The sequence below is a fragment of the Anolis carolinensis genome, chromosome 4, assembly GCF_035594765.1.
Source record: "Anolis carolinensis isolate JA03-04 chromosome 4, rAnoCar3.1.pri, whole genome shotgun sequence".
NCBI classification, from domain to species: domain Eukaryota; kingdom Metazoa; phylum Chordata; class Lepidosauria; order Squamata; family Dactyloidae; genus Anolis; species Anolis carolinensis.
Genome location: NC_085844.1, coordinates 250,629,173 through 250,657,024, shown reverse-complemented (window position 1 = coordinate 250,657,024; position 27,852 = coordinate 250,629,173). Strand labels below are relative to the sequence as shown.

Below are 27,852 nucleotides of genomic sequence, written 5' to 3'. Positions count from 1 at the left end.
GTCTAGTGTCTCGATCAGACATGAGCAAACTTGGGCCCTCCAAGTGTTTTGGACTTCAATTTCCACAAATCCTAACAGCTGGTTTTAATGTGTGCCTACTGTAGTCAATGCTGACACCCCAATTTATAACCAGGGAACTTACAATTTTCCCAGGCTGGAATGATATAATAATAAGAGTTAAATCTTGGACAATTTGCAAAGGGGGGCAACAACCACAACAACGAACGCTTTCCAAGTTAAATCTGTGTACATTTCACCAAGGTCTTATATTCTATCTTTTTACAATTCATATATTTATAGCAGAAGGTCACAAGAGAAACCATGTCACAAAAGGTATTTTGACTTTTGCCAAGCTTGAGCCACACCTGAGCTAAGAATTTAACGGCTGTTAATTGTTTTCTACTCCAGTCAATGGCTCTCAGACAAAGGAACTGCAAGGTCTTTGTGTATGGCTGGGCTGAGGAAAATTTACATTTCTAGGCTTTAGGCTAATAGATATCTATATATATAAAAGAGTGATGGAATCCCGGCAACCAACAAAACAACAAAAGTAAACACCCCACAACCTAGAAAATTGACAGCACAACCCCTCATCCACGCCTCTAGGTTGATACGACAAAAAGAAAAGAAAAATAAAGTCCTAATTAGAGGTAGAGGAATAATTGTTTTTATCCAATTGCTGCCAGTTAGAAGGCTAAGCTCTGCCCACTTGGTCTCCTAGCAACCCACTCAGCCCAGGGCCTCTTCTCGGCTTAGAAATGGAGATGAGCACCAACCCCCAGAGTCAGACATGACTGGACTTATCGTCAGGGGAAAACCTTCACCCTTTACCTTAACTACCAACAAGTCGTCAATACTTTATTTCCCATACCACCATACTTCGCCACAGCAACGCGTGGCCGGGCACAGCTAGTATATTTTATATATATATATATATATATATATATATATATATATATATATATATATATTCATTCTTGCCCTTATTTCTCAAATCCAAAATGTATCCTTCTGCCTCCTTCTACACAGCCATATAACCCTGAATATCGAGGCAGATAATGAACAATATCTGCTTTGAATTGGGTTATCTGAGTGCCATATAATTCAATTCAGTGTTGATTTTATGCAGCTGTGTGGAAGGGGCCTCAGACTGGAATTACATTGTCATATATCCTAGGATCTGATCCCAGATTACCTTCTTATCCCAGATTATCTGGCAGTGTAGACTCATATAATCCAGTTCAAAGAATATAATCTGGGAACAGATCCTGGGATTTGGGCAGTGTAGATCCAGCCTCAAAGCAGCTAACATTAAAAGCATTGCAATACAATTCAATATATGCAAATATACAAACAGGAGTAATTAAACATCAGTATGAAAAACAATTCAGATTAAAAAACATAAGACCATTAAAATACACATACGAGGGTTGAATGAAAAGTAATGCCTCCACCTTCATAACTCCTCAACAGATGGCAGTCCTGGTCTGCGGCAGGTCCTGGCTTTTTCAGTAGACTCTCCCCTACAGTTAGCTCCATTTGGCGGGAAGCCTTAGCATTGAACGGTTGTGTTGTTAAAGTGTGAAGTATGGAACCCTGCACAGACAACATGCTATCATTGAATTCTTGACAGCAGAAGGTGTCACCCCAAAGGAGAAAGGCGTCACCTTCATTCTCGTAACACGCGAGGAGCTCCTAGCATATTTCAAGTCTGTGTGCTTTCATTTCAGGCGTCAACATTCTGGGTGCCCATCATGCACAGATCTTCCAATAGCCAAGCAAAGCAATAATGTGACCCACACATTCATGTGAAATGCCTATTAGGCTTGAAATTTTCTTCTGAGTGATACGATGATTGTCCTGAATAAATCTGTCAACCTTTTGCTTGTGAAACTCGGTGGTTGCTGTCACGCAAGTTGGATGTTCCCACCTCAACATCTTTAAACTTACTCGCCGAATAACGCACAGGAGTCACATCAACACAATCGCCATAATCAGCTTGCATTCCCTGATAAATCTCCTTTGGGGTGACACCTTCTGCTATCAAGAATTCAATGACTGCACGTTGCTTAAGTCGCATGGACCGACCATCTGCGCAGGGTTTCATACTTCGTACTTTAACAACACAACCGTTCAATGCCAAGGCTTCCCGCCAAATGGAACTGTAGAGGAGAGGCTACTGAACAAGCCAAGACCTGCCGCAGACCAGGACTGCCATCTGATGAGGAGTTACAAAGGCAGAGGCATTACTTTTCCTCCAGCCCTCGTATTAAAAAGACATAGAGCGCAGTTTAACACACATTAAAGGCGTGCATGTTCCATAATATCCCAATATGAGAACCCTGCACGGCAATGCCACCCCGTTTTGCAACCCCATCCTCTGCACTCTCTGCTCTGCTTACATAAACCGTCCGGAGCATTTTGAAGGAGTCGCTCCAATAGTGCAGGATCCCGTCTCTGCTCACGGTGAGGAAGCGCCCCGGGGTGGAACGGCCCCCCACTTTCCTGGGCCTATCCTTCCTGCCTCGGGTCTGGTTCGGGAAGAACTGGATCTTGACTATTTCCTCCGAATGAGCCCTGGGAGCAAGGGAAGAGGGTGCAAATGCCATTTGCAGTAGCCACAAACTATAGCAAACTTTGATCCTCCCTCATTCTACTGTTGTGACTCAGCTGGAGTCTCAGAGTAACTCTGAAGGGGATTGTGGGATTCAGGTTCCAGATGTTCAAGATGATGGGATTCAGGTTCAAGATGACTCTGATAGGAATTATGGGATTCAGGTTCAGAGTGTCCCTGTTGTGAGAGATGAGGATCAGGGAGGCATTCCCATGGCAGGGAATGGTATTGATGATACTGGAGATGATACTGAAGCTAGCCAGGTGCAAAGGGAGGATAACTCCCAGTTAGATAGCATGCAGACAGAGGCTCCTGCTAACGAGCTGTCTGGCCTTGATGAAACGGCATCTCTGGATCGAGCTGGCCGTTTGGAATTTCGGTTGGCAGGAGTGTCAGAATAGCAAACAAAAAAGAGGTCAGAGGACAAAGAAATGCATTCATGCTATGCGGGGAATATTAAAGGGTGTGCTGAGAGAGAAATCTTTGTCAAAAGCAACGTCTCGTTTGAGTTAGAAGCAGCTCTTGCTTTCTTGGTTTATCCTGCATCTTTGTGTATTCAAGTTCATTTTTTATTTTTCATGTCAGGAGCAACCTGAGTTGTTTCTGGAGTGAGAGAATTGGCCGTCTGCAAGGATGTTGCCCAGGGGATGCCTGGATGTTTTGATGTTTTACCATCCTTGTGGGAGGCTTCTCTCATGTCCCCGCATGGAGCTGGAGCTGAGAGACGGAGCTCATCCGCACTCTCCCCGGGTGGGATTCGAACCTGGCAACTTTCAGGTCAGCAACCCAACCTTCAAGTCACGAGGCTTTTATCCCCTTGGCCACCGGAGGCTCCTATTCAAGTTCATGGAACTGCACAAAACACTCACACTGGGACACGTTTCATGTTTGGCTTGAACTCCGGGAGCAATTTGTTCTTCATCATGTCATCCTTCCCGCGGTATTCGCGAAGCATATAATTCAGGTATTCCTCCTGAAAACAGAGCATAGCGAAAGAAAGTCATGGCGGTTGTCAGAAGATGATGCCTGGATTCAGACCCATGTGCGAGGCAGGTTCCTCCAGAGTTAGGGTGTGTGTATTGGTCATTGTACTTGTGAGTGAAGCAAATAGGATGCCTGACACCTGGCATGAAAACAATCCCAGTGAAAGGGATCTACGAGGGTTGAGTGAAAAGTAATTGCCTCCACCTTCGTTACTTGGGTTTGGATGGGAATATTTTAATAAATCAAACGCAGAAATAATCCTTAGAATGTGCTTTTTAACTACCACTATTCACTTTTCCACATCATCACCAGACAATTGGATACATTTCTGCCAACGATGAACAAGTTTTCTGAAGCCGTCACGGAAGAAGTCGACACTCGGTTTCCACAACCGGCGTCTCACAGGACCCATCGTGCACAGATCTTCTGATAGCCAAGCAACGCAATAATGTGACCCACACGTTCTTGTGAAATGCTGATTATGCTTGAAATTTCTCTCTGAGTGATACGACGATAGTCCTGAATCAATCTGTCAACCTTTTGCTTGTGAAACTCAGTGGTTGCAGTCACAGGACGTCCACCTCTTTGTCACGCCATTCAGATGTTCCCACCTCAACATCTTTAAACTTACTCACCCAACAAAACACAATCACCATAAACAGCCTGCATTCTCTGATGAATCTCCTTTGGGGTGACACCTTCTGCTCTCAAGAATTCAATGACTGTACATTGCTTAAGTCGCATTGACCAACCGTCTGCGCAGGGTTTCATACTTTGCACCTTAACAACACAACTAAGTCTTCTCACCAAATGGAACTTTAGAGGAGAGTCTACTGAACAAGCCAGTACCTGCCGCAGACCAGGACTGCTATCTGTTGAGGAGTTACGAAGGTGGAGGCATTACTTTTCATTCAACCCTGTGCTCCGTGTGGTACTTACCTGGCTTGATCCAGGTAGCAACTCACCCTTTAGCTCTTCTGCAGAATAAACTACTGTAAATCTTAAATATCTCCTCATTTCTAGTCATAACTGGAAACAAAGACTAGGAATGAAGGTACTAAGCATCAACACGACTCAATTCTGGTTTGGTTAGGCTTCATCTGGAATCACCCTGTGTCTACTTCTAGGCATCACAGTTCAAAGACATGGATGGATAAACCTGAAGGTGTCCAAAGTAAGACCACCAAAATGGTGAAAGGCCCTATGAGGAGTGGCTTTGAGAGCTAGGGATGCCTGAGAGAGGATATTTCAAGAGTGGAAAGGATGTCAAGTTGGAGAGCTACAAATACGTTACCCAGTCCACGGCACCGTCACAGTTGATGTCCACCTTCATAAAAATGACATCGATGTCTTCGTCGGAAATGTCCCCCATGATCTTCTTCATCGCCTTCCGGAACTCTTCCATGTCCAGTCCTTTAAAAAAAAAAATCACAATTACATTATTGGGATGTGATCTAACGTATTTCCGAAGCAAGAGGGATGGGAGGTCCCACTCCTCCATGCATGGCTTTGAGCATCATAAGGTGCATCTATTGCGCCAAATTGCTATGTGTGAGTGTAAAGAAATCCTTGCAAAAGAACTCTGCAAAAGAGCTCAGCTTTGCAGAGGCAAAGCCACGCCTAAAACAACAATGTATCTGTTTGCTGGCAGATGGCTGGTTTTGACAGTTGGAATTTGAGCTTGCTGGGAGAGCACAGAAAAAGACAGGCTGTCTAATAGCTACGGTCAAGTAGCAGTTTATATATGCTATGCTGGATATATTTTGAATGCTGATTGATTTAGTTATTGATCCTATGCAACTACAAGGACATTGTACGATTGCTGAACTGTTTATTTGACTTCAGCTCAACAAGTAAAGTTTCCTTTTGTTCTTTCAATTCCTCTGCCTGGTCTGAGTCTTTTGCACATGGTGTTAACTGCACGCTGCTGATTCCGCTGTACACTCACCTGGTAACAGCATCTACACTGTAGACGTAATTCAGTTCAACACCATTTTAATTGCCAAGCAATCCTGGGAGATGTGGTTTGGTGAAGCACCAGCACTCTTCAGCAGAGAGAGCTACAGAACTTGTAAAACTACAGCTTCCAGGATTCCATAACATTGATCCATGCCATTTCAAGTGGTGTCACAAGGTATTAATTCTACAGTGTAGATCAGGCATGGGCCAACTTTGGTCCTCCAGGCGTTTTGGACTTCAATAATAATAATAATAATAATAATAATAATAATAATAATAATAATACTACGAGGGTTGAATGAAAAGTAATGCCTCCACCTTCGTCACTTGGGTTTGGATAGGAATATTTTAATAAATCAAACGCAGAAATAATCCTTAGAATGTGCTCTTTAACAACCACTGTTCACTTTTCCACATCATCACCAGACAATTGGATACATTTCTGCCAACGATGAACATGTTTTCTGAAGCCGTCATGGAAGAAGTCGACACTCTGTTTCCTCAACCAGCGTCTCACAGGACCCATCGTGCACAGATCTTCCGATAGCCAAGCCAAGCAATAATGTGACCCACACGTTCTTTTGAAATGCTGATTATACTTGAAATTTCTCTCTGATATATTGGTATATATCACAACAGCAGCAAGAATGGTTTATGCTAAAAAAAATGGAAACAGGAAGAAGTGCCTACAAAAGAGGTCGTATTAATTAAAATAATGGACATCATGGATATGGATAAATTAACGTTTTTATTGAAAAAAAGTCACAGGAAACAATGTTAGAAGTACAGACTGGAGTCTTTTTAAAGAATACATGAAAATCTAATGAAATAGAATTATAAATACAGCTATATATGTGTGTATATATACATACAAAAGAAAGGAAGACCCAATAGAAAAGAACACAGAATAGGGGTGAAGAAGGGTAGAAAATGGGGGGAAAAATGATAGATAATGTCTGGAAGTACTGCAAAGAATGAAGAATGGAAGTACAAGTTCCCCCTAAATATACAATTTTTTTTCTTCTATTTTTTTCTTTTTTTCCACATTTTTAGATACGTAGATATATATAGATATATATTGGGAGTTTTTTCTGTTTTCTATACATACTTTACTTTCTTCTTTTTTTCCTACTTTTCTATAACACATAATGTTCCCCCACTTTTTATGTATTCAAACAAAATCTTTTCTTTCAATAAAAATTATTTTTAAAAAAAATTCTCTCTGAGTGATACGACGATTGTCCTGAATCAATCTGTCAACATTTTGCTTGTGAAACTCAGTGGTTGCTGTCACAGGACGTCCAACTCTTTGTCACTCAATTCAGATGTTCCCACCTCAACATCTTTAAACTTACTCGCTCAACGATGCCCAGGACTCACATCCACACAATCTCCATAAACAACTTGCATTCTCTGATGAATCTCCTTTGGGATGACACCTTCTGCTCTCAAGAATTCAATGACTGCACGTTGCTTAAGTAGCATTGACCGAGCATCTGCACAGGGTTCCATACTTCGCACTTTAACAACACAACCGTTCAATGCTAAGGCTTCCCACCAAATGGAATTGTAGATGAGAGTCTACTGTCGCAGCTATCAAACTGGGGTTCCAAACATTCAACCCCTTCTGAAGAAGCTGCACTTTTCATCCAAGGAGAAAAACCCATAAGCAAACTGTCTTTTAGCAAAGAAAGATTTATATGAAAATATATACAAACACAACACAAAAGTCCTTGGCTTTTATCAGCTGCTTTCAAACAGCGAAACAAAATGTTATCTTCAAGCTTTCTTCAGCCCCAACCTTTTAAACAACCTGGTTTCCAGACTCTCCGTCTTCAAAACTCTCTTCGGCTTCACTCCAACAGCAACACCATCATCGTCACCATCACCATCACAATCACTGACTCAAGATTTACTCAGTCTCTATTAATAGCACTCAGTCTTTAGCAGGTGTCTTGATTGCTGCTGGTCATACATGGATAGGACATGATTCTTACAAACACTTACCCATTTTCACATAAGAAATGACCTCGTCGTCTCACTCGTTCAGTCGTTTTCAACTCTTGGTGCCCTCATGGACCAGTCCAGGCCAGAGCTCCCAGTCGGCCGTCACCGTCCCCAGTTCCTTCAAGGTCAAGCCAGTCACTTCAAGGATACCATCCATCCATCTCGCCCTTGGTCGGCCTCTCTTCCTTTTTCCTTCCATTTTCCCCAGCATCGTGATCTTCTCCAAGCTTTCCTGTCTTTTCATGATGTGACCAAAATACTTCATCTTTGCCTCTCATCTCCTTCCCTCCAGTGAGCAGCCATTGGGCATTATTTCCCGGAGGATGGACTGGTTGGATCTTCTTGCCAAGGTCCAAGGCACTCTCAGGATTTTCCTCCAGCACCAGAGTTCAAAAACATCTCTCTTCCTTCGCTCAGCCTTCCTTATGGTCCAGCTCTCGCATCCATAGGTTACTATGGGGAATACCATTGCTTTGACTATGCGGACCTTCGTTGCCAGTGTGATGTCTCTGCTTTTCAGTATTTTATCGAGAAGAAATGACCTAAATAATATAAAACTCTGACATCTACTGAACAAGCCAGGACCTGCCACAGACCCAGGACTGCCATCTCTTGAGGAGTTACGAAGGCGGAGGCATTACTTTTCATTCAACCCTCGTAATAATAATATTGCAGGAGTTGAAGTCCAAAATACCTGGAGGACCGAGGTTGGCCCATGCCTGGCTCAGATGTATCTATAGCTTATCTCTCCCAACTAATCCATCAAAGTGTGCAGTGGTCTTTTATGAGATTGTGGCTAGCAGACGGAATAACGGGGTGCCAAGTCAGTGGACTCACCTCCTCCGCCATCAGTGTCCGCTTCCCGGAACATGCGCTCCAGTTTCCGTAAGTGGTCATAGTTGATCTGATCCTCCAGCTGCCTGTTCTTGGCGTCATCGTGGGAGGCGGCGATCCTCATGAGGAACTTGTGAGAGGAGCACACCAGACGTCCCGCTTTGCTCAGGAGGCCAGGGAGCTTGGGCTGGGAACAACACAAGGCACGTCAGTCTGGACCCATAGATTCCTAGAGATGCAAGGGACCCCCAAAGGCTATCCAGACCAGCCTGTCAGAACTACCCCATTGTGTCCTGGATGCTCAATGGACTCACGTTGGAAGGGAACCCAAGAGCCATCCAGTCCAACCCCCTTTCTGCAAAGCGGGAAGACACCATCTTAGCAAAACATCTCCAGATGTTTTGGCCTTCAACTGACTGGTAAACTGACTGGGATTTCTGGGAGTTGTAGGCCAAAACACCTGAGGACCCACAAGTTGAGAACCACTGATCTAAGCCCTCCCATCAGATGTCCATCCAGCCTCTGCTTAGAAATCTCCAGAGACGGAGACTCTACTACTCTGATGCTGCATATCCCCCTGATCAAACAAGTCTTACAAATGGATGGACGGATCATAAAAATTGGACAGACCCCCCCAAAGGTCATCCAGTCCATCCTGTGATAATGTAGTGTTTTGAGTTGGAAAGCTGACATTCTGCATTGGCCCAAAAATGCTTCTGGAGTAAATATAAGTGTTTCGGTTGGAAAGAATGCTGAAGAAAGAAGAACAGGACTATTGCAAGATGGAGAACTGCAATGCATTGTGATATGGAAACTTTTGGCAATCGAAACGGGGAACAGTTTATCCACAAAATTGCCAAAACTTTGAAACTTGATGGATTGAAGACGGCAAGGATGCCTCTTTAACTGGTACAAACAAAGGAGTATTGCACCTGGGAGATTGTCCCTTCAAAATAATGGATTGGGTTGGAAAAAAATAAAAGTGCAATAGGTAAAGGTAAAGGTTTTCTCCTGGCATTAAGTCCCGTTGTGTCTGACTCTAAAGGTTGGTGCTCATCTCTATTTTTAAGCTGAAGAGCCGGTGTTGTCCTTAGACACCTCCGAGGTCATGACTGCATGGAGTGCCGTTACCTTCCCGCCGGAGCAGTACCTATTGATCTATTCACATTTGCATGTTTTCAAACTGCTAGGTTGGCAGAAGCTGGGGCTAACAGCGGGAACTCACCCTTTTCCCCAGATTCGAACTGCTAACCATTCGGTCAGCAAGTTCAGCAGCTCAGCGGTTTAACCCGCTGCGCCACTGGGGCAATAGGGCATACCAATAGGGCCAGGCTCTAGCACTGCAGGCTAAATCAGCAACTGCTGTAAATCTTGTCAATCAAAAGGTTGACAGTTCGAAGCCCAGGTCAGGGTGAGCTCCTGGCCTTTAGCCCAGCTTCTGCCTACCTAGTGGTTCGAAAGCAAAATGTGAGTAGATAAATAGATACTGAGAGCTGGAAGGAATGGGGAAAACAACTGGTGTAAACCACAGACTAAAATTGCTGTAAAATGGTTAAAAAAAATTGTATTTCTAAATGTTTCATTGAGTGTAAACTACAACAGTGCTCGAAATTCAGGAACGGAAGGAGAATTGTTTTGCTCAGGGAGAAGGTCAGAATAATTCTTGCTCAGTTTCCCCAGCTACACCCTTCTGAAATCTATAGAAAATATACTCACTGAACGTGGTGCTGCTGGGTGCTGGGCGCCGGACACGAGGTCGCTCTCGGAGTCAGATCCTCCCCTAAAAGCATGAGGGAAAAAGTCAAGTCGAAGCCTTGAATTTAAGTATTCAGACAAAAGCATTTCAGTCTCTGGATGGCCACCTAGAATCATAGAATAGTAGAGTTGGAAGAGACCACATGGGCCATCTAGTCCAACCCCTGCTAAGAAGCAGGAAATCGCATTCAAAGCACCCCCGACAGATGGCCATCCAGCCTCTGCTTAAAAGCCTCCAAGGAAGGAGCCTCCACCACAGTCCGGGGGAGAGAGTTCCACTGTCGAACAGCCCTTTTCACAGTGAGGAAGTTCTTCCTGATGTTCAGGTGGAATCTCCTTCCCTGTAGTTTGAAGCCATTGTTCCGTGTCCTAGTCTGCAGGGCAGCAGAAAACAAGCTTGCTCCCTCTTCCCTATGACTTCCCTTCACGTATTTGTACATGGCTATCATGTCTCCTCTCAGCCTTCTCTTCTGCAGGCTAAACATGCCCAGCTCTTTAAGCCGCTCCTCATAGGGCTTGTTCTCCAGACCCTTAATCATTTTAGTCGCCCTCCTCTGGACGCTTTCCAGCTTGTCAACATCTCCCTTCAACTGTGGTGCCCAAAATTGGACACAGTGTGATCCCAGGTGTGGTCTGACCAAGGCAGAATAGAGGGGAGCAGGACTTCCCTGGATCTAGACGCTATTCCCCTATTGATGCAGGCCAGAATCCCATTGGCTTTTTTAGCTGCTGCATCACATTGTTGGCTCATGTTTAACTTGTTGTCCACGAGGACTCCAAGGTCTTTTTCGCACACACTGCTGTCAAGCCAGGCGTCCCCCATTCTGTATCTTTGATTTCCATTTTTTCTGCCGAAGTGAAGTATCTTGCATTTGTCCCTGTTGAACTTCATTTTGTTAGTTTCGGCCCATCTCTCTAGTCTGTCAAGATCGTTTCGAATTCTGGTCCTGTCTTCTGGAGTGTTGGCTATCCCTCCCAGTTTTGTGTCATCTGCAAACTTGATGATTGTGCCTTCTAACCCTTCGTCTAAGTCGTTAATAAAGATGTTGAACAGAACCGGGCCCAGGACGGAGCCCTGCGGCACTCCACTTGTCACTTCTTTCCATGATGAAGACGACGCATTGGTGAGCACCCTTTGGGTTCGTTCGCTTAGCCAATTACAGAGCCACCTAACCGTAGTTTTGTCTAGCCCACATTTTACTAGTTTGTTTGCCAGAAGGTCGTGGGGGACTTTGTCGAAGGCCTTACTGAAATCCAGGTACGCTACATCCACAGCATTCCCTGTATCGACCCAACTCGTAACTCTATCGAAAAAAGAGATCAGATTAGTCTGGCATGACTTGTTTTTGGTAAATCCGTGTTGACTATTAGCAATGACCGCATTTGTTTCTAAGTGTTCGCAGACCACTTCCTTGATGATCTTTTCCAGAATCTTGCCTGGTATCGATGTGAGGCTGACCGGACGGTAATTGTTTGGGTCGTTCTTTTTTCCCTTCTTGAAGATAGGGACCACATTCGCCCCCCTCCAATCTGCTGGGACTTCTCCCGTTCTCCAAGAACTCTCGAAGATAATTGCCAGTGGTTCTGAAATAACTTCCGCTAGTTCCTTCAATACTCTTGGATGTAGCTGATCTGGCCCTGGGGACTTGAATTCGTTTAGAGTGGCCAGGTGTTCCTGGACAACTTGTTTCCCTATTTGGGGTTGGATTTCCCCCAATCCTTCGTCCATTCCATGTTGCTGAGGTTGAAGATGGCTTTCTTTTTGTGAGAAGACTGAGGCAAAGAAGGCATTAAGTAGTTCTGCCTTTTCCCTGTCCCCTGTCGCCATCACCCCATCTTCTCCTTGCAATGGCCCTATCGCCTCCTTTTTCTTCCTTTTTCTACCAACGTAAGCAAAAAAGCCTTTTTTGTTGTTTTTTATGTCCCTGGCAAGCCTGAGCTCATTTTGCGCTTTAGCCTTGCGAACCTTTTCCCTACAGGTGTTGGCTATACGTTTGAATTCTTCTTTGGTGATTTCTCCCCTTTTCCACTTCTTGTGCATGTCACTTTTGAGCTTTAGCTCAGTTAGAAGTTCTTTGGACATCCATTCTGGCTTCTTTGCACTTGTCTTATTTTTCTTCTTTGTTGGCACTGTTTGCATTTGCGCCTTGAGTATTTCACTTTTGAAAAACTCCCATCCATCCTTAACTCCCTTGTTTTTTAATATCGGCGTCCATGGAATGCCGCTCAGTAATTCCTTCATTTTTTGGAAGTCAGCTCTCTTAAAGTCCAGAATGCGTGTTTGACTTGTCTTAGTTTCAGCATTCCTTTGTATCTCCAAGAACTCTCGAAGATGATTGCCAGTGGTTCTGAAATAACTTCCGCTAGTTCCTTCAATACTGTCGGGAATGCCTTGATGGTGCCTTTCTTACATGGCAGAATGGGGACCTCTTCGGCAGGGGAGTTTAGAGAAAGGAGATTTAGATAAATAAAAGAGTTTCTTCAAAGTTTTATGGAAATCATGTGTGAGAGCAATAGAAGATTTAACCTACCCTTGAGATCAAGTTAGATTTTAGATAAATTATTAGATAAATATTATTATTATATTATTATTATACTATTGTGTAGAAGATAGCTTATTCGTAAGACAATTGATGATGCTTGGTGTTTTTTCCCTCTCTTTTAAACCCTAGAAGAGATGGAGTTCGTTAGAGAAGCTAGGACCCATTTCTTCATTATTACAAAAGTAGTTACTATTTTTGTAAATAAACCTTTTGTGATTTTAAAGACAGGACTCTTGATGTTTGCCTTCTAAGCTCTAAATTCTTTACAGCCACATGGTACTTCACGCTCTGCTTGCTGTGAGCTGAATGCTCAACCCAAAGTATCCTGTTTTTGCATTTTTTGGATGCTCTGTTGTTTTGGGGTAGTTTTCCCTAACACACAAAATCGTAACATTTTTTCATCCGAACTCTGCAAAAATCAACAAATTATTGGGCCTGGATATCAAACTTCAGCTTCTCCAACTAAGAATTAGGACACAGTTTGCGATGCTGAAGAGCTTTTCGTTGTGGCCTGGATGCATGTATTAATTGCTCCTAATTGCTCCCTCATTGATGCTCTAATTTACCCATGTCGTTGTAGGAAAAACAATGGAGTCTTGTGATACCTTACATAAGAACACGGTGGCTGGATCTGACCTAAATAGCATCGTCCACAGAGGAGACCGAAGGAGCCTCGCATCCAGCATTTGGGAACCTTACAAAACCAAGACTGTTGTTTGCCTTCAAGTCATTTCTGACTTATGGGTTCCCAACCTGTGGGCCGCAAGACCCAAAATAAGGGCCACAAGACATGCGGGAAAAACTGGCACCAGGAGTGTGTGACATGGTTGGAGGAGAGCGAGAGAGAGAAGGAGAGGGAGAAAAGGAAGGAAGGAAGGAAGGAAGGAAGGAAGGAAGGAAGGAAGGAAGGAAGGAAGGAAGGAAAGAGATGCCAGAGCATTGCCTTTGTCCTCATTGGCGCTTTCTTAGCCTGCACCCCAAATAACCAAATCAAATCTAAGGTTGACCAAAAACTGATTTGTAACCCTTTGGTACTAATGTTGGAGAGTGGTCAGAGTGGTCCCTGGTCAAAGTGGTCCCTGGTCAAAAAATGGTTGGGAAACACTGCCCTAAGGTAAAACTATCACAAAGTTTCAGGGGCCTGCGAGAGTGAGATGCGCCCAATGGGTTTCTGAGGCTGAGTGTGGATTTGAATGCTGTGCTCCAAAGTTGTACACATCCAGGACACCAAACACAAGCTACTTAGGGTCTCAATCAAAGTGGGGTTATAACAACAACAACAACCAACAACAACAACGATGATCTTGTTTGCTGTGTACTAATCTTGTTGGATATAGAAGAAGAAGAAGAAGAAGAAGAAGAAGAAGAAGAGGAAGAAGAACTGTAAAAGCCGAAAAGCTAATCTTCACATGACGTGGATTGACTACAAAAAGGCCTTTGACTCACTCCCACACAGCTGGATCATCAAGTGCCTGGACGCCATCGGGATTAGTAAAACCGTTGGCACCTTCATTGAAAACATGATGGAGCACTGGAAAACTGAACTGTTTGTTGGAAATGAAAGTTATGGACTTGTCAACATCAGAAGAGGAATTTTCCATGGAGACTCATTGTCCCCTCTGCTTTTCATTATTGCCATGATCCCTCTGTCAACAATCTTACAAAAAACAAATCTCGGCTATCAAACATCTAAGAAATCTCACAAAATTTCGCATCTGATGTACATGGATGACCTGAAGTTGTATGGGAAAACGGAAACTGAAATCCAGTCTCTGACCAACACTGTCCGAATTTTTAGCTCTGATATCAGCATGGAGTTTGGTTTGGACAAATGTTCGACAGTGGCTTTGAAGAAGGAAAAAATCATTGAAAATGATGGCATAAATATGCCTAATGGCCAAACAATAAAGTGTCACCAGCCAGAGGCCTATAAATATCTGGGCATATTACAGCTGGACAACATCAAGCATGAACATGTGAAAACTGTGGTCAGCAAAGAATACACACAAAGGGTCAGAAAAATTCTCAAAAGCAATCTCAATGGAGGCAACACCATCAAGGCCATAAACACCTGGGCCATACCTGTCATAAGATATACTGCTGGCATTATAATTTGGACACAGGCGGAACTGGACAATTTGGACAGAAAAACAAGAAAACTCATGGCCATTCATCATTCACTGCACCCTCGCAGTGATGTTGACCGGCTATATCTGCCTAGAAGATCAGGGGGCAGAGGACTCTTACAAGTCAAACAAGCAGTCAAAGAAGAAGAACATGCCCTGGCAGAATATGTAAAGGAAAGGGAAGAACCTGCTTTGATTGAAGTCAAAAATCAGAAACTCCTCAAAGCACAGCAGACAAAAAAACAGTACAAGAAAACCGCACTACAAACTAGAGCTGACAGCTGGCACAACAAAACATTTCATGGAAAGTTCCTTGACAAAATTGAAGGAAAAGATGACAAGGAGAAGACCTGGCTCTGGCTCACAAATGGGACCCTGAAGAAGGAGACAGAAGGCCTGATCCTTGCAGCCCAGGAGCAAGACATCAGGACAAAGGCAATTAAGGCCAAGATCGAAAAATCAGCTGATGACCCAAAATGCAGACTGTGCAAGGAAACCGACGAAACCATTGATCATATCCTCAGCTGCTATAAGAAAATCGCGCAGACTGACTACAAACAGAGGCACAACTATGTGGCCCAAATGATTCATTGGAACTTATGCCTCAAGTACCACCTGCCAGCAGCAAAGAACTGGTGGGATCACAAACCTGCAAAAGTATTGGAAAATGAGCACGCAAAGATACTGTGGGACTTCCAAATCCAGACTGACAAAGTTCTGGAACACAACACACCAGACATCATAGTTGTGGAAAAGAAAAAGGTTTGGAACATTGATGTTGCCATCCCAGGTGACAGTCGCATTGATGAAAAACAACAGGAAAAACTCAGCCGCTATCAGGACCTCAAGATTGAACTTCAAAGACTCTGGCAGAAACCAGTGCAGGTGGTCCTGGTGGTGATCGGCACATTGGGTGCCGTGCCAAAAGATCTCAGCCGGCATTTGGAAACAATAGACATTGACAAAATTATGATCTGCCAACTGCAAAAGGCCACCCTGCTGGGATCTGCACACATCATCCGAAAATACATCACACAGTCCCAGACACTTGGGAATGTTCGACTTGTGATTTTGCGATACGAAATCCAGCATATCTATCTTGTTTGCTGTGTCATACAATAAAATAATAATAATAATAAATTTTTCACTCTCCCCCACCCATGGTTGTTCCAGATGGGGCAAATATACCAGGAGATTGTACTATTTGCTGCTGTATTTCCACCATATGAGGTGTTGATATGTCCAAACAGTTTCTTTGTCCCCAAAAGCAATACTTTTGCTTCTACCTTCAAATGTAGTTCTACATTTTTGTTCTTCTACAAACTGATTTTAACTTTGGCAAATAAGTCTCCTTTGGAATAGGTGCAATTGTGGAGGAATTTTAGGCACTTCTGGTCCCATTGCAGCAAGCAAAAGGAGAGTTAGTTGTCATTTGAATGTATCTCCAAAAGACCCCAAAGCCATTCCTGCCCCATAAGATCTCTAATTGCCTGACTATTGTCAAATAATGGCACCAGTAAGACTGAATGCCCTGAGAGTCATAGGGAAGACAAAACAAAGGGCATTTGATTTGGGACCATTCACAAGGTCTTCAAAGCAGAGCCAAGAAAGTGTTGGCCTTCCAGATGTTGCTGAACTTCACTTCCCATTAACTGTTTAAAGCTTGGCTAATGTTTATGGATGATGGGAGCTGCAATTCATTGTCACTGACAAACTGGAACATGTCCAAAGGAGGGCAAAAGCAAATGGGGAAAGATATGGAAACCAAGACTCTGTTCAACAGAAAGGAGGAAAGTGTAAAAATGAACAAAATCTGGTTACCAGTATTAAAAAAACACCAGAATCAAGACAGTAAATAAAGAACACTTAGAAACAGAGTAACTCCAGACAGTAAACATGCAAGTGCCAGTGTCCTGTTTTGTCTTTCAAGAACAGCCTTAAAACACTGTGGTAAAGAAATGAAAACTGCTTTACTTCAGCAAAACATAAAGAACAGCACACTCAGTGGTATAATGCAAATAGAAGCAAGGAAGTCTTAGGGCAAGCACAGTTCTTAGTCTCTGATAAATTCCCAAATCCAATAGCAGTCTTACTTCAGACAAAGAAACAGCAATAAATCCTTAAGAGCAGTTTCCCAGATGCAGACTCGAAGCAGGCACAAGGGGAGCGAAGGCTTAAGCATTTGAGTCTACCAACAAGAGCTGGCTGCACCTGCTTCTGCTTTATAGCCCTGAGTCCCCTCACAGCTGTGAGAGCAGTTCCCAATTACTCAGCTGCATTTTTGGCAGCTATTCTAGCTGAACGACGTCTCTGCTCTGTTTCCTTTCGCCTTTCCTGAAATGTGGGTACTTGCAAAATCTCCTCCTCAGATTCCAACTCACCCCCAGATTCATGAACACTTTCCTGCTCCCCTTTTGCTTCTGAAGAAGAGGAATCCCTAACAGCCAGTCAACACCTCCCAAACAAAGGATGCCTCCAGGAAAAAACACCGATTGACTTTGCATCTGCAAGGCTACTCAATGCTAATCAAGCTTGCTAATTGCAGCACTCACACTTGCTTCAAACAGACAAGAGTTCTTTCTCCCACCCTGGACATTATTCCACATTTATATATACACTCCACTTGCCTCATCTCCAGCAGACCTCTGAAGGTGCCAGCCACAGATGAATGTGAAACATCGGGAGAGAATGCTACTGGAACATGGCCATACAGCCTGAAAAGCTCACAGCAACCCAAGGAGATCCTGGCTAAATATTGAGCATAACTTATTTATTCTGAGAGCTTTTTGACAAGGAAATTTATGTTACCAGGTGTGTATACAGCGGAATCAGCAGCGTGCAGTTAACACCATGTGCAAAAGACTCAGACCAGGCAGAGGAATTGAAAGAACAAAAGGAAACTTTACTTGTTGAGTTGAATTCAAATAAACAGTTCAGCAATCGTACAATGTCCTTGTAGTTGCATAGGATCAATAACCAATCAATCAGCATTCAATATATATACAGCATAGCATATTTAAATCAGCTACTTGACCGTAGCTATTAGAGAGCCTGTATTTTTCTGTGCTCTCCCAGCAAGCTCAAATTCCAACTGACAAACCAACTGACAAACCAAGCCATCTGCCAGCAAACAGATACATTGTTTCGAGGCGTGGCTTTGCCTCTGCAAAGCTGAGCTCTTTTGCAGAGATCTCCTGCAAACATCTTTGTAAGGATTTCTTTACACACACACATATACACATTAACATTTTGGCGCAATAATTTAGACCACCTTGGTGGTACATTCAGGAGTGTTTTAACTGGGAATTCGGTTGGAAATGGCCATTGAGGCTCCTTCCAACTCCATTTGGTTACCATACCTGAAGACTTCTGGATCTCTGCTAAAATAGATTTTTAGACTGGGTTGTTGGGTGTTTTCCAGGCTGTCTGGCCATGTTTCAGAAGTATTCACTCCTGACGTTTCACCCACATCTATGGCAGGCATCCTCAGAGGTTGTGAGGTCTCAGGGTTGTTGTGTGTATTCTGGGCTGTCTGGCCATGTTCCAGAAGTATTCTCTCCTGACGTTTCACCGACATCTATGGCAGGCATCCTCAGAGGTTTTGAGGTGTCAGGGTTGTTGTATGTTTTCCGGGCTGTATGGCCATGTTCCAGAAGTATTCTCTCCTGACATTTCACCCACATCTATGGCAGGCATCCTCAGAGGTTGTGAGGTCTCAGGGTTGTTGTATGTTTTCCGGGCTGTATGGCCATGTTCCAGAAGTATTCTCTCCTGACGTTTCACCCACATCTATGGCAGGCATCCTCAGAGGTTGTGAGGTCTCAGGGTTGTTGTATGTTTTCCGGGCTGTATGGCCATGTTCCAGAAGTATTCTTTCCTGACGTTTCACCCACATCTATGGCAGGCATCCTCAGAGGTTGTGAGGTCCCAGGGTTGCTGGGTGTTTTCCGGGCTATATGGCCATGTTCCAGAAGTATTCTCTCCTGATGTTTCACCCACATCTATGGCAGGCATCCTCAGAGGTTGTGAGGTCTCAGGGTTGTTGTATGTTTTCCGGGCTATATGGCCATGTTCCAGAAGTATTCTCTCCTGACGTTTCACCCACATCTATGGCAGGCATCCTCAGAGGTTTTGAGGTCTCAGGGTTGTTGTATGTTTTCCGGGCTGTATGGCCATGTTCCAGAAGTATTCTCTCCTGACGTTTCGCCCACATCTATGGCAGGCATCCTCAGAGGTTGTGAGGTATGGCCATGTTCCAGAAGTATTCTCTCCTGACGTTTCACCCACATCTATGGCAGGCATCCTCAGAGGTTGTGAGGTCTCAGGGTTGTTGGGTGTTTTCCGGGCTATATGGCCATGTTCCAGAAGTATTCTCTCCTGATGTTTCTCCCACATCTATGGCAGGCATCCTCAGAGGTTGTGAGGTCTCAGGGTTGTTGTATGTTTTCCGGGCTGTATGGCCATGTTCCAGAAGTATTCTCTCCTGATGTTTCGCCCACACCTATGGCAGGCATCCTCAGAGGTTTTGAGGTCTCAGGGTTGTTGTATGTTTTCCGGGCTGTATGGCCATGTTCCAGAAGTATTCTCTCCTGACGTTTCACCCACATCTATGGCAGGCATCCTCAGAGGTTGTGAGGTCTCAGGGTTGTTGTATGTTTTCCGGGCTGTCTGGCCATGTTCCAGAAGTATTCTCTCCTGACGTTTCACCCACATCTATGGCAGGCATCCTCAGAGGTTGTGAGGTCTCAGGGTTGTTGTATGTTTTCCGGGCTGTCTGGCCATGTTCCAGAAGTATTCTCTCCTGACGTTTCGCCCACATCTATGGCAGGCATCCTCAGAGGTTGTGAGGTCTCAGGGTTGTTGTATGTTTTCCGGGCTGTATGGCCATGTTCCAGAAGTATTCTCTCCTGACGTTTCGCCCACATCTATGGCAGGCATCCTCAGAGGTTGTGAGGATTTTTAGACTGTATTGTCAGGGGCTTCCCAAAGCCGTAATCCTCTGAAGAAGCCAGCCACAGATGCAGGTGAACATCAGAAGGGAAATGGTGCTAGAACATGGCCATACAGCCTGGAAACCACACCACACCCCACAGACTAAACTCCTTGCCATTCACACACAGATGTGGCCTAGGCCGGATGGGCGATGCACGGAAGAGGAGCCACTCACCAGGTGACGGAGGGATGGATGCTCAGCCTCATTGGCGTGCTTATCCCCGAACTTAACAGAGAGCTCCTCATGGAGCTCCTTTTGGAGTCGCTGAACCACTCGGGGGCAGACAGGTGGGTGTCCATATGGACGGCTCCTGCTACGGACTCCGCCATCTTCTCTCCGAAGGAGTAGCAAACCCGACTGTGATGTCAAGCTTTGGAATAATGACCTCATGTAACAGAACCCCGGAGAAAGATCTCTGTCGGCCTTTCCAAGTTTCAAATAATCGCACTGCGCTGTTTCATGCCGAACAATGGAAGATGGCAGGACCACCATCAAGAGGAAACTGGATGACAATAAAACATATAAATAGCAGAGGATAAACAAAGTACACTATGTTGGGTTGCTGTGAGTTTTCCAGGCTGTCTGGCCATGTTCCAGAAGCATTCTCTCCTGACATTTCACCCACTTCTATGGCAGGCATCCTCAGAGGTTGTGAGGTCTGTTGGAAACTAGTCAAGTGGGTTTTATATATCTGTGAAAGTTCCAGGGTGGGAAAAAGAACTCTTGTCTGCTTGAGGCTAGTGTGAATGTTTCAATTGTTCACCTTGCTTAGCATTGAATGGTGTTGCAGCTTCAAAGCCTGGCTGCTTCCTCCCCAGGGGAATCCTTTGTTGGGAGGTGTTAGCTGGCCCTGATTGTTTCCTGTCTGGAATTCCCCTATTTTCAGAGTGTTGCTCTTTATTTACTGTCTTGATTTTAGATGTTTTTAAAAATACTGGGAGCCAGATTGTGTTCATCTTCATGGTTTCCTCATTTCTGTTGAAATTGTCCACATGCTTGTGGATTTCAACGGCTTCTCTGTGTCGTTTGACATGATGTTGGTCATGATGTCATGATGGACATGATGGAGGCTCCTTCTTTGGAGGCTTTTAAGCAGAGGCTGGATGGCCATCTCTCAGGGGTGCTTTGAATGTAATTTCCTGCTTCTTGGCAGGGGGTTGGACTGGATGGCCCATGATGGCCCATGATGGCTCTATTATTCTATGATTCTATGATTCTGTGGTCGGAGTGGTCCAGCATGTCTGTGTCCTCAAATCATATATTGTGACCAGGTTGGTTCATCACGTGCTCTGCTATGGCTGACTCCTCTGGTTGAGTCTGCAGTGCCTTTCATGTTCCTTGATTCATGCCTGGGCAACGCTGCATTTGGTGGTCCCTATATAGACTTGTCCAAAGTTGCATGGTATACAATAGACTCCTGCAGGATTTTCTTAGTGGGTCTGTAGATATATAAACCTTACTTGCCTGGTCTCCAACAGGCTTCACAAGCTCTGAGGATGCCTGCTATAGATGTGGGCAAAATGTCAGGAGAGAGTACTTCTGGAACATGGCCATACTGTCAGGGATTCCTCTTCTTCAGAAGTGGAAGGGCAGCAGGAAAGTGTTCATGAATCTGAGGGGGAGTTGGAATCTGAGGAGGAGATTTTGCAAGTACCCACATTTCAGGAGAGGTGAAAGGAAACAGAGCAGAGACGTCGTTCAGCTAGAATAGCTGCCAGAAATGCAGCTGAGTAATTGGGAACTGCCCTCGCAGCTGTGAGGGGACTCAGGGCTATAAAGCAGAAGCAGGTGCAGCCAGCTCTTGCTGGTAACAAACTGACTCTCATGCCTAAGCCTTCGCTCCCCTTGTGCCTGCATTGAGTCTGCATCTGGGAAACTGCTCCCAAGGATTTATTGCTGTTTCTTTGTCTGAAGTAAGACTGCTACTTGATTTGGGAATTTATTAGAGACTTAATAACTGTGTTTGCTCTAAGACTTCCTGGCTTCATTTTGCATTATTCCACTGAGCGTGCTGTTCTTTATGTTTTGCTGAAGTAAAGCAATTTTCATTTACTCACCACATTATTTTAAGGCTGTTCTTGAAAGACAAAACAGGACACATTCAGCCCAGAAAACTCACAGAATCCCAGTAATTCCAGCCATGAAAGCTTTTGACAACAAACTACACAACGTAACACGATTTTAGTCCCTGGGTTATCAATGTCATTTCTTAATTGGTTTTATCATAAAAACATGGGGAAAGTTTATTAAACTACAAAAACCTTTGTGGGAGAGACATCCTGCTATAGCACATTTTGTTCTAGTTTTGCCATGAATATCTCATAAAGTCTCAACCAATTCAGTGGCGTTAGTGGCAGCCACAAAAACTAAGCTTCTGGCATAGAACAACTACTTTCAAAGTATTGTAAGTTCTGTACAATTAAACAGGAAATAACACAGAAATGCTGGACCACTCCAACAACTGGACTTCAACTCCCACAGTTCCTAATAGCCTAAGTTTGCCCATGCCTGCCATACACACTAGATATCGAGCACCTCAAGCATTAGGGACTCTTCTACCAAAGTTAAGTAACTTTCTTTTGTCTATCTCTTTTTTTTCTGAGATGTATTCCCTGCAAGAATAAAAGTTTCTGCCTTTGTTAACTGACCAGAATATCTTGCATATTTTGTCTTGTTTCCTGCCATCAGCCCCTACGTAGCACTGGCCGCACTGCAATTTGGCTCTACTATAGATACCAGACATTCCTACAATTGCTGGCAAGCGAGGCCAGGAAGGACACAATGAGTTCTTTCTCCTCCACAATGTACAGTTGGCCCTCCATATCCAAGGCTTGGAAGGATTCCAAAAAGCAACCTCTTGATTTTGTCATTTTACTTACTTGGACACCCACGGATTTTGGTATCCACAGGAGTTCCTAGAACCAAACCCCAGTGGATACCGAGGGCTTGCTGTATTAGGATTTTTTGAATTGTAGGAGTTGAAGTCCAAAACACCTGGAGGGCCAACATTTGCCCATTAGGCCTGTGCGATCAATGAAAAAAATGTTTCGGTACTATTTGGGGAGGGAAATATTTCTAAAGTGTTTCCAAAATTGGATGGGATCTGTATTGTAACTACAGTAGAATATGTTGGATAATAAGGAGGCATTAAGGAAAAGCCTATTAAACATCAAATTAGGTTATGATTTTACAAATTAAGCACCAAAATATCATGTTAGACAACAAATTTGACAGATAAAGTAGTTCAATACGCAGTAATGCTATGTAGTAATTACTGTATTTATGAATTTAGCACCAAAATATCACGATATGTTGAAAACATTGACTACAAAAATGTGTTGGATAATCCAGAATGTTGGATAAGCGAGTGTTGGATAAGTGAGACTCTACTGTATAACTATTTAGCTACTTTTTCATTATTCTTTAAGTAATTAATTGTACCAATGCGGAAACTTCAGGGGCTGTTTTCTCCCTCATTGTTAGAGCTATTGGCACGAAACTTGCTACAATTGTAGAACACATTTACCACTGTCAGCTCATCAAGTTTCAGAATGTTTCGTTCATCCATGGATTTTTGGAAAATTTTCAAAGTTTTGCAAACTTTTTTAAAAAACGACTCCTTGAATTTTCTATACAATGACGCAAGATAACAGGGGATCATTCCCCCCAAGTTTCAGAAATATTCATATTCCTGATTTTTGGGATTTTTTTTTCATTGTGGCAAAAATGTTTTTTAAAAGCCACAGCTATCTCATTGAATGTCTCTCATATTAACCAACAGAACTTCAATGTAGGGATTTCCTCCCAGCCCAGCACTGATTTACTTACCGTATATACTCGAGTATAAGCTGACCCGAATATAAGCCGAGGCACCTAATTTTACCACAAAAGAACTGGGAAAACATTGACTCCAGTATAAGCCGAGGGTGGTAAATTTCAGAAATAAAAATAGATACCAATAAAATTACATTAATTGAGACATCAGTAGGTGAAATATAGATTAAAAGCTGTGGCGCAGCTGGCTAGTAACCAGCTGCAATAAATCACTACTGACCGAGAGGTCATGAGTTCGAAGCCCAGGTCGGGTTAAGCCCCCGACCATTAAATAGCCCGGCTTGCTGTTGACCTATGCAGCCCTGAAAGACAGTTGCATCTGTCAAGTAGGGAAATTTAGGGGCGCTTTATGCGGGAGGCTAATTTAACTAATTTACAACATCATAAAACTGCCAGCAAAACACGAGGAGACGAATGAGGAAGTACAGCCACTAGTGGACAGTGAAGCAACAGCTCCCCCTGTGGCCGGAATCGTGATGCTGGAAAAAAATGTTAAATGCCTCTGTGTCTGTCTATATATGCTGTTTGTTGGCATTGAATGTTTGCCATATATGTGTTCATTGTAATCCACCCTGAGTCTCCTTCAGGGTGAGAAGGGCGGAATATAAATACTGTAAATAAATAAATAAATAAATAAATTTAAGATAAGACTGTCCAACTCTGATAAAATCATTATTCTCATCGTCTTCAATGTAAATGTGCTTATGTATCCTTTTAATAATAATAGAGTAAAATAATACATGTAAAAATAATAATAATAAATACAGGAAAATAATACATGTAATAATAATAATAATAATAATAATAAGTTCAGAGTGAAATAATAAATGTATTATTAATCATAATAAAAATAGAGTAAAATAAATGTAATAGTAGCAACAATAATAGAGAAAAATAATAAATGTAATAACACCAATAATAATAGAGAAAAATGATAAATGTACCATATATTCTCAAGTATAAGCTGACCCAAATATAAGCCAACCAGGACCCTCACCCGAGTATAAGCCGAGGGGGGCTTTTTCAGTCTTAAAAAAAGGGCTGAAAAACTAGGCTTATACTCGAGTATATACAGTACTTCTATTGAAGTATCACTTAGTCCTACTCTTTGTAGATTTAGCAATTTATTGGAACTCTGGTTGTTGGTAGGAGGGACAAATCTCTCCCCTATCCTCTTTGGGGCTTTCTGATGCTGAGCAGAATTCTGGGAAATGTAGTTGAGGGCAGGGCCTTTTGCATTCTCTGCCATAGGGTTCCTCGCTTTCCCAAACTACATTTCCCAGAATCCTGTGCTCTGTCAGTCTCTCTTTCACAGCTCACTCAGTTTGTCCTACCATGCTGCTTTCCTAGAATCATAGAATCATAGAATAGTAGAGTTGGAAGAGAGAGTAAACTCTCTTCTTATGGAGAGAGTTTGAATTCAACCCCACACTGCCCAAGTCTGCAGTCCTCAACGAGTAGTTAGCTTAGAATAGGCTGAGAAAAATCCCTTTGCCCCTGTCTCCCGAATGCCTGTTGGAATGTATTTATTTCTTTTCTCCTCTGTTTCTGCTCTCATTCTGATTGCTTATGTAGAATGGATATTTTGCAGGCGCATAACTTTTATCTTTGACTTCTACTTTTGCATCTTGGTGTGAGCTGTGTGTACTGTGTGTGAGCTGTGTGTATTGAGATCTCTCTCTGTTTGCGTGTCAGGAGAGATATAATGCTTGGAGATTTTTCCCTCTTTGAACCCTAGAAGAGATGGAGTTTAGAGTAGCTAGGACCCAGCTCTTTTCTATTGAGAAATGTAGGTATTATTTTTGTAAAGAAACCTATTGTGATTTTAAAGACTAGATGTTTGCCTCTAATTTATTATTATTTATTTACAGCATTTATATTCCGCCCTTCTCACCCCGAAGGGGACTCAGGGCAGATCACATTACACATATAGGCAAACATTCAATGCCTTTTAACATAGAACAAAGACAAGACAAACACAGGCTCCGAGCGGGCCTTGAACTCATGACCTCCTGGTCAGAGTGATTCATTGCAGCTGGTTGCAGCTGGCTTGCTCTCCAGCCTGCGCCACAGCCCGGGCCTAAGCTCTAAATTCTTTACAGTCACATGGCACTTCACGCTCTGCTTGCTGTGAGCCGAATGCTCAACTATAAGTACAGTAGAGTCTCGCTTATCCAACATAAACAGGCCGGCAGAATGTTGGCTAAGCGAAAATGTTGAATAAGGAGGGATTATGGAAAACCCTATTAAACGTCAAATTGCGTTATTTTATTAAGCACCAAAACATCATGTTTTACAAGAAATCGACAGAAACAGCAGTTCATTACATGGTAATGTTATGTAGTAATTACTGTATTTACGAATTTAGCACCAATCACAATGTATTGAAAACATTGACTACAAAAACATAGGCTACTAAAAGGCAAACTGTGTTGGACAATACAGAATGTTGGATAAGCGAGACTCTGCTGTATCCTGTTTTTGCATGTTTCTGATGTTCTGCTTTTGAGGGGGTGGAGGTAACTTTCCCTAACAAACACAGAAAATCCTAAGAGAGAGGCCATTAATTTAAAGAGGAATGGCCTTTTTGGCTTCCCTTGCTTGTGCTGAAAAGGAAGCTGTCTTTGCTAGGCTTCCAAGCATTACAAAATACAAACAAAAAAGTACTGGGCGAGTTTTGATTCTTAAATTTTTGCGTGGGTGCACCCCTCCGTTTCTTATCTGTTCATACAGTAGAGGCTCGCTTATCCAACCTCCACTTATCCAACGTTCTGTATTATCCAACGCAGTATGCCTTTTAGTAGTCAATATTTTTTTTGTAAATGTTTTCAATACATTGTGATGTTTTGGTGCTAAATTCATACAGTAATTACTACATAACATTACTGTGTATTGAACTGTTTTTTTCTGTCAATTTGTTGTAAAACATGTTTTGTTACTTAATTTGTAAAATCATAACATAAATTGACTAATAGGCTTTTCCTTAATCTCTCCTTATTATCCAACATTTTCATTTATCTAACATTCTGCCAGCCCGTTTATGTTGGATAAGTGAGACTCTACTGTATATATCAGTGATGGCCAACCTATGACATACGTGTCAGCACTGACACGCCTAGCCATTTTTGCCGACACGCTGCCGCATGCAGATTGACTAGATGACTAATTTCTTTTGTGGCCAAATTTGGTGTGATTTGAACCAGTGGTTTTGTTATTTACTCCATGGGAATTATGCACATTACACACACACACACAAATATATATATACAATCATTCTATTATTATTCTATTATTATAGTAGTATATTATTATATTATTACTATTAAATTATTATTATATTATTCATTATTCATGACTACATTGAAACTACAATAGAGAGAAATCAGCGTGGAAATTGCAAGAGGTACCATAGATTGTTGTACATGGAAATAATGGTAGTAAATAGTTTTTGATTTATTAAATACAGTTATATATTACAATTATATATTTTTCTTATTTAAACTATAAATATTGTGAAATTATGGTGTTTTTCTCGAAGTGACACACCACCCAAGTCATGCTAGGTTTTTTGGTGAATTTTGACACACCAAACGCAAAAGCTTGCCCATCATTGGTATATACAAAACATACGACGTGAATCAAGGCATACGCGAAGGTGTTAGTGGACGAATTTAACTATATATGCATTTTAAATTTTATAATTCATGGTTTAATAGAGTTTAATTAGAGTTTTAATTAATGCAGTACTGTTTTATTGCTTATGGATTCTGTTACTGTTTTATTGAATGTATTTTGGGCAATATAATTGCCAACTGTTGTAAGCCGCCCTGAGTCCCTCCGGGTGAGAAGGGCGGGTAAAAGTGATGTAAATAAATAAATAACCTACGTCTTACTTACTAACAGTGTTCCATGCAGTCATGCCGGCCACATGATCTTGGGAGGTGTCTACGGACAATGCTGGCTCTTTGGCTTAGAAATGGAAATGTGCACCAACCCTCAGAGTCGGACACGATTAGACTTAATGCCAGGGGAAAACCTTTACTTTTATCTTATTAATTAGAAAATAAATTTTGCACACTTCTATTGCTATGCTTGCAAAGGCACAACAGAAATGGGCTCAAAGTGAAACTCTCCCTTGGAAGGAATCAAAACGAAGCGCAGACCCGATCCCGTAAGAAGACAACACTCCAGCCAACAACAGCA

At 42.8% G+C, this 27,852-nt stretch overlaps 1 protein-coding gene across 2 annotated transcripts in view; it reads right to left on the bottom strand.

Moving 5' to 3' along the window:
* The window catches only part of efcab8 (EF-hand calcium binding domain 8), an 80,981-nt gene extending 60,837 nt beyond the window's left edge, over window positions 1–20,144 (bottom strand). For both annotated transcript variants that reach the window (XR_010005674.1, XM_062979187.1), the window contains exons 1-6: window positions 19,990–20,144; window positions 10,115–10,178; window positions 8,402–8,585; window positions 4,893–5,011; window positions 3,484–3,587; window positions 2,403–2,577 (exon numbers count right to left, since the gene is read on the bottom strand). Coding sequence is in view for 1 of the 2 variants with exons in the window: in XM_062979187.1 (XP_062835257.1) it covers window positions 2,403–2,577; window positions 3,484–3,587; window positions 4,893–5,011; window positions 8,402–8,585; window positions 10,115–10,178; window positions 19,990–20,144 (801 nt within the window). In the remaining variant the exon portion in view is untranslated. The remainder of the gene's footprint in view (window positions 1–2,402; window positions 2,578–3,483; window positions 3,588–4,892; window positions 5,012–8,401; window positions 8,586–10,114; window positions 10,179–19,989) is intronic.
* Between the last annotated feature and the right edge of the window lie 7,708 nt (window positions 20,145–27,852).